At 51.8% G+C, this 14,784-nt stretch overlaps 1 protein-coding gene across 1 annotated transcript in view; it reads left to right on the top strand.

Annotated features, from left to right (window-relative positions):
* The window catches only part of CELSR1 (cadherin EGF LAG seven-pass G-type receptor 1), a 153,895-nt gene that overhangs the window by 100,262 nt on the left and 38,849 nt on the right, over nucleotides 1–14,784 (top strand). Inside the window, exons 6-8 of the mRNA XM_027854281.1 lie at nucleotides 10,603–10,760; nucleotides 12,303–12,466; nucleotides 14,404–14,529. Coding sequence (XP_027710082.1) covers nucleotides 10,603–10,760; nucleotides 12,303–12,466; nucleotides 14,404–14,529 — 448 coding nt within the window. The remainder of the gene's footprint in view (nucleotides 1–10,602; nucleotides 10,761–12,302; nucleotides 12,467–14,403; nucleotides 14,530–14,784) is intronic.

Here is a 14,784-nt window from a genome sequence, read left to right as displayed (position 1 = left end):
TTTTGTTTGGGCAAAACTTTTTAAAATTTATAAATCAAAATTATCTGTTTTATATTTTATAATGTTCTTTATATCTTCTTTAATCCTAAATTCTTTCCTTATCCATAAACCTGACAGATAAACTATTCCATGCTCTCTTAATTTGTTTACGGTATCACTTTTTACGTGTACATCATGTACCATTTTGACCTTATCTTGGTATACTGTGTGAGATGTTGGTCTATAACTAGTTTCTGCCATACTGTTTTCCCAGGAGTTTTTGTCAAAGAATGAGGTTTTTGTTCCAAAAGCTTGGATCTTTGGGTTTACCATATACTAGATTACTATGGTCATTTACTGTAATGTGCTTTGTATATAATCTAAATTTTATTCACCTCCTTAACTTCTTTCTTGTTTATTTTTTGGTTAGATTTATCTAGTTCTGAGAGGGGAAAGCTGAGGTGCCCTACTAGTATAATTTTATGATCTATTTCCTCCTGTAACTCATTCAGCTTCTTCAAAAATTTAGAGGCTATACCATTTGATGCATATATGTTTAGTATTGATATGACTCCATCATCTATCTCACCTTTCAGCAAGATATAGTTTCCTTCCTTATCTCTTTTAATTAGATTTGTTTTGTCTGAGATCATGATTGCTACCCCTGCTTTTTTGCTTCAGCTGAAGCATAATAAATTCTGCTCCGGTCCCTTACCTTTACCCTGTGTGTATCTCTCTGCTTCAGATGTGTTTCTTGTAAACAACATATTGTAGGATTCTGGTTTTTAATCCATTCTGCTATCTGCTTCTGTTTTGTGGATGAGTTCTTCCCATTCACATTTATAGTTATGATAACTGTGTATTTCCCTTTATGTTATTTTTCCCTTGTTTATCCCCTACCCTTTTCCTTCTCACAAGTGTTTTACTTGTGATTACTGCCTTCCCCAATCTCCCTTTTATCAGTCCCCCCCTCCCACTATCCCCATCCCTTTTTACTTCCTTATGGGGTGAGATAGATTTCTGTATCCAAGTGAGTATGTATGTTATTCCTTCTTTGAGCCAATTTTGATGAGAGTAAGGTTTAATCTTTGCTCGCCACCTACCCTGTCTTCCCTGCCAGTATATCTTTCATGCCTCTTTTATGTGGGATAATTTACCCCCATTCAATCTTCCCCCTCCTTCCAGTGCAATTTTCTTTTTCACCTCTTTATTTTGTTTTTTTTTGGTATCATCCCATCAAAGTCACCTTATATTCACACCTTCTGTGTATATATACTTCTTCTAATTGTTCTTATAGTAATAAAGTTGTTAAGAGTTACAAATATTAACTTGGCATATAGAAATAGAAACAATTTAACTTTATTGACTTTCTTATGCTTTCTTTTCTTGTTTCTTTTTTACCTTTTTATGTTTCCCTTGAATCTTGTATTTGGAGGTCAAATTTTTTATTCAGCTCTGGTCTTTTAATTAGGAATGCTTGAAAGTCCTCCATGTCGTTAAATATCCATTCTTCCCCCCCCCCCCGAAAGATTATATTCAATTTTGCTGGGTAGGTGATTCTTGGTTGTAACCCTAACTCCTTTGCCTTCTAGTATATCATATTCCAGGGAATCTGGTTCTTTAATGTGAAAGCTGCCAAATCCTGTGTAATCCTGACTGTAGCTCCACGATATTCAAATAGTTTCTTTTTGACTGCTTGTGCTATTTTCTCCTTGATCTGTGAGCTCTGGAATGTGACTGTGATGCTCCTGGGAGTTTTCATTTTGAGCTCTCTTTCAGGTAGTGATGGGTGGATTCACTCGATTTCTATTTTGCCCTATGGTTTTAATATATTAGGGCAGTTTTCTTCGATAATTTCTTGAAAGATGTCCAGGCTTTTTTTTTTTTTTTTTAATAATCTTGGCATTCAGGTAGTCCAATAATTCTTTTCTTATCTCTCCTGGATCTATTTTCTAGGTCAGTTTTTCCAATGAGAAATTTCACATTTTCTTCTTTTTTTCTTTTAACTTATTTTATCTTATTGTATCTTGATATCTCATAGAGTCATTAACTTCCATTGCTCAATTCTAATTTTTTTATTAATTTATTTTGATTTATCAATAATAACTTCCATAAGCTTTTGAGTTTAAAATTTTTCTCCCCATCCCTCCCCACCACCCTCCCCAAGATGGTGCACAATCTGATATAGGCTATACATATATATTCCTATTAAACATATTTTCACATTAGTGATGTTGTAAGATCAATTCTAATTTTTAAGGAATTATTTTCTTTAGTGAATGTTTGTGCTTCCTTTCTATTTGGCCAATTGTATTTTTTAGGGAGTTACTTTCCTCAGTAAATTTTTGCATATCTTTTCCCATGCCATTGACTTTTTTTTTCATGATTCTCTTGCATTACTTTCATTTTTTCCCTCAATTTTTCTTCTGCTTCTCTCATTTGCTTTTTAAAATCCTTTTTAAGCTCTTCCAGGAATTCTTTTTGGGCCTGAGACCAAATTACATTTTTCTTTGGGGGCTTCACATGTAGCCATTTGACACTATTGTTCTCTTCTAGGTTTGTGCCTTGAGCTTCCCTGTCACCATAGCAGCTTTCTATAGTCAAGCTCCTTTTTGTTGTTTTTTGCTTGTTTTTTTTTTTTTTTATCTGCCTTTTTTGTGACTTGGTGTCTTTATGTGAGAGTTGGGCTCTGGCCTTGTACTGCCCCAGGCTCTTTTTTAATCCTGGGGCTCTGGGTCTTCCTGCTGGCTCTCACTGGGTGTCAGGGCTCAGCTGCTTGCTTTCTCTGGAGGGGAGGCTTCCCTTCTGGATGGTACTGGGGGGGAACCTCCCTGTTGTCCTCCCCTGGGTTTGGGGGTTAGCTGCTGGTCTGCCCCAGGAGTAGGGCCCTGGGTTGCTATGGAAACAGTATCTTTCTGCTGACATGGGGGGTAGGGTATTCCTTGCTGTTGCCAGCCCCAGGGCAGGGCTTCTCTACTGGTCAGCAATGGGGTCAAGGCCTGGTTGAGGGTTTCTGTGGGGGTGGGGTTGCTAGGGTAGGACTTTGCTGCACCTCACACACTGCTCACTTGCCTAGGGGGCTGCAGGTTGGCAGGAGGGCGGGGCCTCCCTGGTGGATTGCCCCAGGCCTGGAGCCCTGCGCTTGGACCCTGCTCCCTTCCCACCCCAGGGAGACAGACCTTTCCTGCTGGGCTGGTCAGCTGCTACCCTGCTTCTAGATCAATTCTGAGGTGGTTTTCTAGTTGTGTGGAGGGAAATTTGGGGGGGCTTCAGGAGGTTCCTTCCTCACTGCCATCTTGGTGCCAGAAGTCCTGTCTTCAGTCTTTCTTTGTATCCCCATTGCTTAGCCTGGCACACAGTAGGTGCTCAATCAAGGCTTGCTGGGGCTGACCAGTCCAGCCCCTTCATTTAATAAGTGAGGAAGCAAAGGTTGATTTGCCTAAGGTCTCCGAAGGGAATGATGGGCAGCGCCAGGATTCAAATTCAAGACCCAGTCTACAAAAGGCCAGGATTTGAATCCAGGGTCCATCTACGCCTCTAGAACTCCTCCCACTGGTCAGTTTTAGCTCTTCCCTGAGGCCTTGAACTCCTTTGCAGCCCCTGGGTGCATTTGCCGAGGGGCATGGAAGGCTCTCATCCCAAGGGGTGGCAGATTTCATGCCCCAGTGGTGCAGGTCCCCTTGTCTACCTGGGTTCTACCTCCTCGTCAGCATCTCATTGCCTGAAAAACACGATGTTGGGCACATCTCCTTCTAATACTGCAACCTTATCCCCAGCAGCCTTTCCTGGGGCCATTGTCCCAGAGTGGGTGGAGAAGCTGTTGGAAATATGATGCCTTTCTGCTCTGATGCACTCTCATTCTGGAAAGAAAGACCGTCCTCTTCTCCCCCCACCCCAGGTTGCCCCTTGAGACGCTTCGGGGAGGAAATGGGCCCGGGGGCCTGGGCAGAAGAGGGAGAGGAGGTGAGGGGTCCTGCTCCATCTCTGGAGGGCCTCCCCTCGGGCATCCGGAGGCCAGCAACCCAGAATGATTGCCCCTGTTTTTAAAAACATGTTTATTGATGTCTACACATCAAAGCTGTTTCCAGCCACACCGGCTCATCCCCTCCCTCCCTGAACCTTCCCTGAAACAAAGACAGAGGCAAGCAAAGTCAGCCTCACTCTGTCCTCCCGGTCATCAGCCACCCCAGTGACTCCGAATGAGAAAGACTCCAGGGTCATAGGCCTGGAGTGAGCAGGGATATCAGAGGGTCCCTCTTCCACCCTTCACTTATTTTACAAAAGAGGAGCCAGGCCTAGGGAGGGAAGCCCCCTAGGCAGAAGGGTCCCGGGCAGGATTTGAACTTGCGTTTTTTCCCTCCAAAGTCAGCTCTACTTGCCCTGCTTCGGTGGGTCTGCCTCCTTCTCTGTGGTCACTGCAGTGACCGGGCTTGCCGTCTTCCTTCACGACACAGTGGTCCTCATCCCCAGGGTCTCCTTTGTCATGCATCCCCTGGCTGTGCCCCTTCTTCCAGCCATCTTCTGCCCCGTCACATTCACTGACCAATTTCTCCAGCCCTTCCCTAGGTGATTTTGCTTTTTTGCATTAAAAATGTTGCTATGAGGAGGTGGAAGCTTGGTTTCTGCCTTTGGCCTCTGGGTGTGTGCCCCGTAAATGTCCTCTCCATTTTACTGAGGCCAGCAGAGAAGAGCCCTCTAGGGTGCATCCGTTTGGAGCCCAGAACCCCCTGACTGAGTCTCTCCCCCCCCGCTACCCCAACCTCCCCTGCCTTCACTGACCACAGCCCTCTGACGCTGGCCCTGCTGGGCCACTGCCTGCTAAATGGTGCTGGTCAGCAGAGCTGTCCTTCCTCCAGGGCCACACCTATTCCTCACCCCCTCCCCAGGCTGTAGATGTCTCAGTGTTTCGGCCCCTGCTGGTTTGTTTGTCCTCATCTGTATTCATTTTCTGCAGGGGTCTGACTCCCCTTGCAGGGGGCCAGTGCCCACTGAGGCGACTGCCCCGGCCAGTGGCAAATGAGCTTCCCAGCCTCCGCAGCCTTGCCGAGAACAGAGGGCCTTCGTTCCTGGGCCGGCACCCCGTGCTTGGGCTGAGGCCAGGAGGTTCAGGTTGGGGTCCTCCAAGCCTGGCTGTGCCTGCCTAATGACACCAAAAGTCCAATCCCGGTCCTCCTCACCTTGGTCCCCCACGCCCCCACCCGTCTGGCCTGGCTGGGCCTGCTCCGTCCATGGTGTAGGAACCTTCTTAGAATCTCGGCTGCGAGCCTTGGCCTCTGGGGCCCCCTTTCAGGGCCATGGGGCTGGGGTAGGGGGGTTATAAACATGGGAACAGCTTAAGAAAAAGACTGTAGGGCAGGCGGTTTGGGGGATGTTTTCCCTGTCAGGCCTAGAAAATGGGCTATTTATACATCATTGACCGCTAATGAGGGGGCCACATAGATGCAGGCCAGCATCAAGGCCCCACATAGGCCTGCAAAAGAGACCTGGACCTTTTCAGGTCTCCACTCCTCCCTTAGAGGCCCAGGGGAAGGCCTGGCCATGTGGGGAGAGCCCTGGAGCCCCCGCCCTCATTTATGTTTTCTTTTACTGGCTATGAACCAATTAGGAACCAGCATTCAAGTCTTCCCTGGAGAAGAGAGAAAAGGAAGCAGCCTGCAGCCGAGGGTGACCAGGGTGGTTTTGCCTTGGGCCAGAACAGCAGAGCTCCATGATCCCCCAGGTGCCTGGAGCCTGGCCACAGGCCTCATGAGGTTGGTGGGGGAAGAGCCCGAGGCTTGGAGGAGAAGGAGGGGACTTGCTCAGCCCAGCACTGGGTCCACTGACCCCAGGGCCAGAGCCCTTCCTGCAAGGCAGGCCCACACATGGTTTGCTCTGGAGCTGAAGGAGTAGAAAAAAAAAAAGGTGTGGACCAGGCACCCAGCAATTACAAGAGACCAGGGGACAGCCTGAGGGCAGCCCCAAGTGGGAGCAGAGCCCAAGGGAGGTTTTCAGTCCCTCCTGTGTCCTCTCCTGTGGATGCAGAGCACTCAGATCAGCATTGTGCAAGGAAAAAGAAGGCAGAGGAGCATGGACGGGCTGCTATCTGCCCTAGCGCAGGTACCATCCATTTCACCAGACCATCAAAGCATCCATGTGAGCTTAGTGCCTTCAGAAGGAGGCTGGGGGTCCAGGGGGTCCAGAACCCTGGCCCTGGAGGCAGAACACCTGCCTGTGGGGCCACAGTAAGTCACTTGGCTTCCTCATTAATGAAATGAAAAGGGTGGACTCTGAGGACCTGTCCAGCTCTTGATCTAGGGTCATTTAACCAAGGGGGAAACTGAGGTGCACAGAGGTCACCCAGGTAGGTGGTGATTTCCTCTGCCTCCAAACCAGCGCTCCTCCCACTGCCCCACACTGCCCCCTGGTGGCTCCATAGAGTTCCCAGTCCAACTGACCAGACCAAGCCTTCAACGGCCCCTTCACTTCAGGTCCAGAAGCCCCTGCGTGCTTGGGGCGAAGGTCCAAGATGGAGAAGCAGGGCCTGCCCTCCAGGAGTCCATCGAGTCACCAGGGACTCCTCACCGGCCCTTTCTTGGTCCACGCTCTTCTTGATTTTTTCATTCAGGTCAGAAAAGCCTATTCTCTGTGTGACCCTGGGCAAATCGCTCCCTTGTCTGAGCCCGTACTTATCTGACGAGGGGGGTAATAACACCCACGTTGCCCCTGCCCGGGCTGCTGTTGTGGAGAGATCTCCGCAGGCCTCAAAGCCCTGGCGAGGCACCTTTTGTCAGGTGGTTCCCATGGGCTGCTCTCCCCAGGACACAGCAGAACTAAGTTTGGGGGTGAGGGCGAGAATTCTAGGAAGTGCTATTTGAGCTCAATAAGAAGAGAAACTTTCCATAGCTTATGAGTGAAGTTAGCGTGTTCCAAACAACTAATAATAGGAGAAATGTAAATTAAAAGAACTGAGGTTTGACTTCATACCCAGCAAGTTGGCAAAGATGACAAATGATGGGCATGGTCAGCGCTGGAAGGGCTCTGGAAAGACAGGCATGCTGGTGCATTGTTGGTGGAGCTGCACATTGGTCCAGCTATTCTGGAAGGCAGTTTGGAATTACGTGAAGAAAGTGACCAAAATATCTATACCCTTTGACCAAGAGAGATCCCATTGCTGGACAGAGACTCCCACAGGTCAATGATAAAAAGAACGGTCCCCTTGTGCACCAACATGTTTACAATGCCACTTTTCATGGAAGCAGAGACCTCGAAACAAAGTAGATGCCCGTCGATCGGGGGCCGGCTAAACAAGCGTATGAATGGGGTGGAATTGGACGGAGCTGATGAGTCTAGAGAAGTGGGTGCAATGCGAAGGGGGCAGATTCTCAAACAGTCAGCCTGGCCCTCCCCTCCCAGGTCGCCATCCACCATCATCTCTGGGCGTGTGGTTTCCCATTAGAGTGTAAGCTTCTTGAGGGCAGGGCGGGCTCTACCATTCTGATCTCCAAGGCTTCGCCCAGTGCTGGGCTTCTAGCTGCCTAACCAGGAGCGGTTTCCAGAAGCGGGCTGGGCGGCCCGGGGGATGAGGGAGATTCTCCTCCCTGGAGGGGCCTAACCGATGCAGCTGCTAAGAATGACAGCGTCTGCCCCATTGTTGTTACTGCTTCATCATTTCAGTCGTGTCTGACTCTTCACGTCCCCGTGTGGGGTTTTCTTGGCAAAGATGCAGGAGGGGTTTGCCATTTCCTTATTCAGCTCGTTTTGCAGGTGAGGAAACTGAGGCAAACAGGGTGAAGTGACTGGCCTGGGGTCACACAGCTGGTACGTGTCTGAGGCTGGATTTGAATTCGGGTCTTCCTGACACTCTCTCCACTGTGTCATACACGCCCTGTGCGCCCCACTCGGCTCCAGGCAGCCCCCACCTCCCTGGGTGCAGCCGCTTTCTCTGGAAGGAGAACGAGAGGGGAGCTGACTCCCTTCCAGGCCTGAGGTTCTGCGGCTTACAGTAATGCTCCCTTGCCTACAGGGGAAGGTCACGAGTCATGGCGTTTCTTGGATGCGTTTGGGGGTCAGGCCGCCGGGAGCTCCCCTGCCCCTGGACTGACTGCTGATTCACGGGTCTGTGAGTGAGTCAGTCTGCTGACTCGGTCCCTGTCTGCTCTTCTCGGATTAGTGGTGCCCATAAAAACCTCTGTGCTCAGCCAGGACGGGCTTCAGGGCAGGTAGCGGTGCATCGAGGCCCCCTGGACCAGGCCTTCTTTTATTCTATGTGTTTCAATAGACTTGGCTTCGTCTATAATCCCATGTACTTTATTTCACGAACTTACAAACCTGCTTCTAAGAAGGAGGTGACCGCCCTGGAGCCCGGGACATCAGTGAGGTCAGCAGTCCCCATTCTGGGGTCAGCCGTTACAGCGGGAGGAGCTCCGATCAGGAGGCAGAGGGTCTGGGTTCAGATCCCAGCACACAGTCAGTGTTTAATAAATGCTGTGGGATTGATTTCTGGTTTTGTCTGCATGACCTTGAGCTGTTCTGGTTCTCGACTTGCCCTTCTGTAAGATGGAGGCAGTCGACATCTAGGGGCCTTTCCAGCTCTGGAGTGAAAGCCACGATCAATCCATCCATCAGTGAGCATTTATTAAGCACCTACTGGGCCCTGGGCCTGGCTCTGGGGACACAAGGAAAAAGCCAGAACAGCCCTTGCCCTCAAGGGGCTTCCATTCTAACCGGGGAGATGGCACAAGTGTACAGATACACACAGAAGAGGGGGCAGGCTGTGGCAGCTGGATCATGGGACCCTGAGATCCTCGACTGTCCTGTGGGTGGCCAAGGACACGCCGGGGTCGGAGGGCACCACCCAGTGACTGGCCGAGGACGGCCCCGCCCCGGGCCTGGTGTGGGGCCGCTGCCCCAGGCTCCCGGCGCCCCTCAGGCTGCCCGCCCGCCCTCCCTCCTGGCGGCGTCGGTGTCTGAGCAGTGGTCTCACCGCCACTGTAATTTGGTAAACAGGAGCTTAGCTTCATTAAAGCCCTGCTGAACCGAATGCCGTGGAGGCCCTTCCTCTCCCTGTCTGATATGCCTCCCCAGAAATGAAAATTAGAAGGTGGCTGCTGGCTAATGGTGGGCTTGGAGGAGCTCGGAGACGGCTCTCTGGATGCTGGGCACATCTAGTGCTGGGGGGGCACGGTCTCAGGAGGGAGGGAGGGGGTGGCCCGTGGCCCGTGGCCAGGAGGGCGGCCCGTGGACCGTGGCTGGGGGACCCTGGATTCCGAGTTAGAGAACTTTGGTTCCGCTGCTGCCCTCCCTCCTTGCCAGCCTGCAACCCTGGGCAAACCCCCACCAAGCACTGATCTTAAGCCCCTCGTGTTCCTGTGTGTGTGCCAGATTAACCCCATCGAGAAAAGGGGGTCCTGACTTCCCAGGGTTGCTGTGAGAGTCAAGCAAGAACGGAGCTCTGTTGCTGGGTCTATTATGGAACCTACCAGAGCCATGAGGAGGAGTCAGTGGACGGAAACTGAGGCAGAGGTGATTGGGGGGGAGCAGGTGCCCCACCTCCCTCCTTCCAGAACGTCCCCCTCCTCCTTGGACTGGAGCATCTGACACCCAGAAGCAGAAGGGGCTACAGGGACTGATTAGTCCAACCAGTGAACTCCTGATCTGGCCCTCCTAGCCCATGCCCAGGCTACTGTCCCTCCGTGGGTGCCGGCTGCCACCCCCCACCTCATCTCCTCTCTCCAAAGTGATGCTTTCTCTCCTGACAAGTGAAGATGATTTGTTGTTGTCGTTTACTGGAACCCCAGGACTGTTCTTGGCTGGGACCACGCCTGACCAGGCTGGTCTAAGTCATTAGGCCTGCGGTGTAGACATCCGGGGAGAAACGTCACAAGGAACAGAATCTTATATGCTGTAGAGACACATGTCAAGCTGTGTTCCCAGTTGTTATCAGGCTTAAACACCCAGCCCCTCCGCCCCTGGATGAAACACCCCTGGCTCCTTCTGGGCTCCCAGAGACCAGGAACTGCTAAGAGTGTTGTAAGAAATTAGGAGGCCGCAGGACCTTGGGGTCAAGCTCCCCCTGACATTTAATCACCGTGTGACCTCAGACATCCCACCGAGCCTCGGTTTCCCCTTTTGTGAAATGGGTATATTCACACTCACATAATCTGCCTCATAGGGAAAAGGCCTGAAGGTGCTTTAAAAAACGGGGGCCACTACCACCCACTGCCCTCCTCTGGGCTCATCATCTTTTATGAGGCTGACAGGGTCCTCTGAGATGCCGCTAGGTAATCTCAACAGGCCCTGACTGGTGTAGGCAAGCCTTCTACACCTCCCAAATTTATTCACTCACGCTCTGCCCATGATAGCTCTTCCAAACCTTTTCATTTCTTCTCAAACCTTCCATGGTTCCCTGTTCTGAGACCCCTCCCAGTTCTGCCATCCCCTGTTCTCAGGCCCCTCCCAGCTCTGCCATCTCCTGTTCTCAGGCCCTTCCCAGCTCTGCCATCCCCTGTTCTCAGGCCCCTCTCAGCTCTCACATCCCTTGTTCTCAGGCCCCTTCCAGCACTGACATCCCCTGTTCTAAGGCCCATTCTAACCCTAACTTTTCATGACTAAATCTCTGGGCTTCTGGCTCTGCTTTTTCCACAGCCCCACATTGGCAGGCTGGGAATCCCTCATGGACCCTCTGGAGAAAAGGTGGCTGTGGTGTCTGTGGATGACTGTGATACGGCCGTGGCCGTGCGCTTTGGAAGCCTCTTGGCCAACTACAGCTGTGCCGCCCAGGGCACCCAGACAGGCTCCAAGAAGTAAGTGTTCCCTCAGGCCTTGGGCATGGAGGCAGCCCCCCGGGGGCCTCCCCTCAGCCAGAGGCCAGGCTGGAGGGATGGGGGTGATCACAGGGCCCTGTGGGTGGGCCTGGCCACTGTCTTGGGGGATTCCTGAAAACCACCTGTCAGAACTGGGCAGAGCCCGGGGTTAGAAGTCCCCTACCATTGTTCTCTGGGCTGTTGCTATTACCAGCACCAATATTCGCTTATTAATCATTGGAGTTAAGGTGGCATCTGGGCCCAGAATCGTTAGCCTGCTGAAGTGCCCACTTTTCTGGGGGAAGGAGGTGCACTGTCACTGTGTTTGGAGTCAGGTCCCAGGTGACCTTGGCACGTCCTTTACAAAGCTCTGTCCCTCAGTTTCCCCATCTGGAAGATGAGGGGGCCGGAATCAATGTCCCTTCCTGCTCTCTATCAGATCCCGAAGCCCAGAGTGTGGCAGGATTTGCCAGGGAGGAAAAGGCTGCAGCGATCCTGACCTCCCTTTGTTAGCCTCAGCCTAGGTCAGCTTGCCTGCTTCCGCAGCCTCCCAGCAGGCAGGGACATCTGGCGGACCAAGCTGAGGGCTTATGCCGCCGTGTGGCTTCCCCCTGCATCAGGCAGCTTCGAGGTGGGAGAGAGGCTGGTGCCCTCTTCTGGCCTGGCAGCACCAGCTGCTGCCACCCAGCTGTCTGCCCCCCTGGTTATACCTAGGTGTTGGGTATCGGAGAGCACGGCCACCTGGTCCAGAGGATGGAGGGCAGCACTTGGTACCGACAGGCCGGGTTTGGAGGGGACATTAGACCAGTCTCCTCCCCTCTGAAATGTAGGGACTGGCTGAGGGGATCTCCAAGCCCAGCCCTTCTGGCGCTAAAGCCTATGGGACCCAAAGGCCACGTTAGCTTGCATTTTTAAATCCTGTGACTGCAGATTATAAATTAAAATACAATTAAACATTTATTCAGCACTTACTGTGCTGGCTCTGGAGACTCAAAGATAGAAACCACAGCATTGCCTGCCCTCAAGGAGCTTACAATCCATCCATTCTCTGTCAGAGACACCATGGACAGAGAAATCCACACAGGGGTGGGAAAGAAAACTGACAAAGGGGGGAATGGCCAGTTTCCAGAGGAGGCAGCCCCTGAACTAACCAGAGCGAGTATTTATTAGGTGCTAGGTTTACAAAGTTCTAGGCACTAAGCATTTTACACATAGCATCTCATTGGATATTTGACATTGTCTCATTTGAAGGAAGCCAAGGACATAGACAGAAATGAAGGGGGAAGTCATTTTCAGGAGGCACAGCCTGGGCAAATGTCTGGAGGTGGGAGATGAGATGGAGTTCTGGGCAGAAGGAACGCCCAGGACTGTTTGGAATGCACATTGCATTGCAGAGGGTGATAGCGTTGGAAAGAAAGGGAAGAGCCAGATCATCTGGGCAGTGCCCATCTTCTCCTGCAGAACATAGAGAGCCATTGCAGGTGTTAGAGCGAGGCACTGGCAGGGTCAATGTGGTGCCAATGCTTGCCTTGGCTTCTCTAGGTCCCTGGACCTGACGGGCCCTCTCCTCCTCGGGGGCGTCCCCAACCTGCCCGAGGACTTCCCGGTGCGCAACAGACAGTTCGTCGGCTGTATGAGGAACCTCTCCATTGACAACCAGGCCATCGACATGGAGAGCTTCATCTCCAACAACGGCACCAGAGCAGGTACTCCGCGGTCTCTCTCTTGGCCGAGGGGGCCCAAGGGCACAGGCTAAAAATGGGTGCGTAGCTATGGGCAGGGTACACCGAGGAAGCCACACTCCAACATGGCGGCCCTCACCAGACTCAGCTGAGCTAAGCGTGCCGGGCTTCGTTCTGTTCCCGGCACGTCCAGAACCTCCAAACAGAGGGGTCTGTTGGGTATAGCAGGTAGAACACTCTCAGAAAGGGTATATTCTTAGGGTAGCACGATGGAGCCGGGGATGGGGCCGGAGTGGGGATGGTGATGGAGCCTTCGTGTTCCCAGATGGAGGGAAGCGTCTTCAGCAAGTTTAGTGGGAAAAGCTTTGGCCGGAGTTAGCAGACCCGGGTTCACATCCTGCCCCTTTGGGCGAGTCATTTCTCACCATCTCAATTTCCCCATCTATAAAATGAAGGCTGGCTTCAGTGGCTCCTGAGGTCCACCCGGCTTTGACGCTGTGACTGGAGGGTTGAACTTGGAGTCAAAAGCCCTGGGTGCAAGTGTCAGCCTGGTGCTTCCTAGCCACATGACCCTGGTTAGCTCACTTCCTGTGACTGAACCTTGGTCTCCTCAGCTGTGTAATGGGCTCAATCACACTTGCTTCTCCCTCCATGCCGGCGCATGACAAGGGAAGCATTCTTTAAACCACAAAGTGACAGAGCGAGTGGTCATGATGAATACTCCCCAGGGAGGATTTTTCCATTTGCTGTTAGCCATGTTGATGGTGGAGACTTCTCTGCCCACGCAGCTCAGCTGGTCATCTGGAGCGTCTCCCTGTGAGAGGCAGTGAGCTGCCCGGGGTCACCCGGTCTGGATGTGGGGGGCAGGTCCGGAGGTCAGGACCGCCGGACTCAGAGGTGTTGCCCCCTCCCCCTTGCTCCGCCACGTCTGGGAAGCTCCTGGTGACCCTGCAGGTTCTGGGCCAGCCGTGGCCAGGACTGGTGTCCCCCAGGGCCACAGGGCAGGGAGGCTGTGATGTGGTCAGTTTTTTTTATTAATTTATTTTGATTTATCCATAATAATTTCCATATGCTTTTGAGTTTAAAATTTTTCTCCCCCTTCCTCCCCACCACCCTCCCCAAGACGGCGCACAATCTGATATAGGCCATACATTTACATTCATATTAAACATATTTTCACATTAGTGATGTTGTAAGTAAAAATTAAAACCAATAGGAGGAACCATCAGAAAGAGGGAAACAACTCAACAGAAGAGAAAATAAATAACAATTCGGCTTCCATAGTTCTTTCTTTGGGTGTGGATAGCATTTTCCATCCCAAGGCCTCTGGAGATGTCTTAGATCCTTGTATTGCCAGGAAGGGTTAAGTTTATCAATATTAGTCATCACACAACGTGGCTGTTATCGTGTACAACGTTCTCTTGGTTCTGCTCACTTCACTCGGCATCAGACCATACAAGTCTTTCCAGGTTTTTCTGACGTCTGCCGGCTCATCATTTCTTATAGCACACTAGTATTCCGTTACATTCATATACCACAGCTTGTTCGGCCATTCCCCAATGGATGGGCATCCCCTCAATTTCCAATTCTTTGCCATGATGTGGTCAGTTTTCACTCATGTTCTTGGAGTGGCCTGGGTTTGGTTCAGCTGGGCCCAATTCTCCTTGGCCACGTCCCAGGATGTGCCAATGACTGAGTTTGAAGTTAAGAGGAGACACCACCTAGCGATGACCCTGGAAATAGAAATCGGAAGACCTGGCTTCCAGTCCCATCCCCAGACCCTGCTGCCAGCATGGCCTCATTTTGCTCATCTGGTCAATGGGGTGGTAGTCACCTGGGCCAGCGCAGGCTCCCAGGCTAGCGGGGAGGACTGGATGAGAACACGCCCATGGAGGGCTGCGAGAGGGGGCATCTGTCCTGGCCCCATGGTGCTGACATGAAGCTGTGCCCATTGCTGACAGGTTGTGCAGCACGGGAGAATCACTGTGACAAGATCTGGTGCCAGAACGGTGGGACATGCGTGAACAAGTGGAGCACATACATCTGTGACTGTCCACTGCAGTACGGGGGCAAGAACTGTGAGCAGGGTAAGGATCGGGCCTGGGGCAGTGGGGAGGGGCCCGTGGGTCCAGTGTTGTTCTGAACTAGGGCTGGGGATGTCAGAGCCAGGACATAGAAGAGGGGAGGTCAGAGCTGGGAGGGCCTGAGAATAGGGGAGGTCAGGGCTGGGGGGGGCCTGAGAACAGGGATGGCAGGGCTGGGAGGGCCTGAGAATAGGGGATGGCAGAGGTGAGAGGGGCCTGAGAACAGGGGACGTCAGGGCTGGGAGGGCTTTAGAACAG

The sequence above is a fragment of the Vombatus ursinus genome, unplaced genomic scaffold (genome assembly GCF_900497805.2).
Source record: "Vombatus ursinus unplaced genomic scaffold, bare-nosed wombat genome assembly UNPS02010394.1, whole genome shotgun sequence".
Taxonomy (NCBI): Eukaryota; Metazoa; Chordata; class Mammalia; order Diprotodontia; family Vombatidae; genus Vombatus; species Vombatus ursinus.
This window is presented reverse-complemented; position numbering and strand designations above follow the sequence as displayed.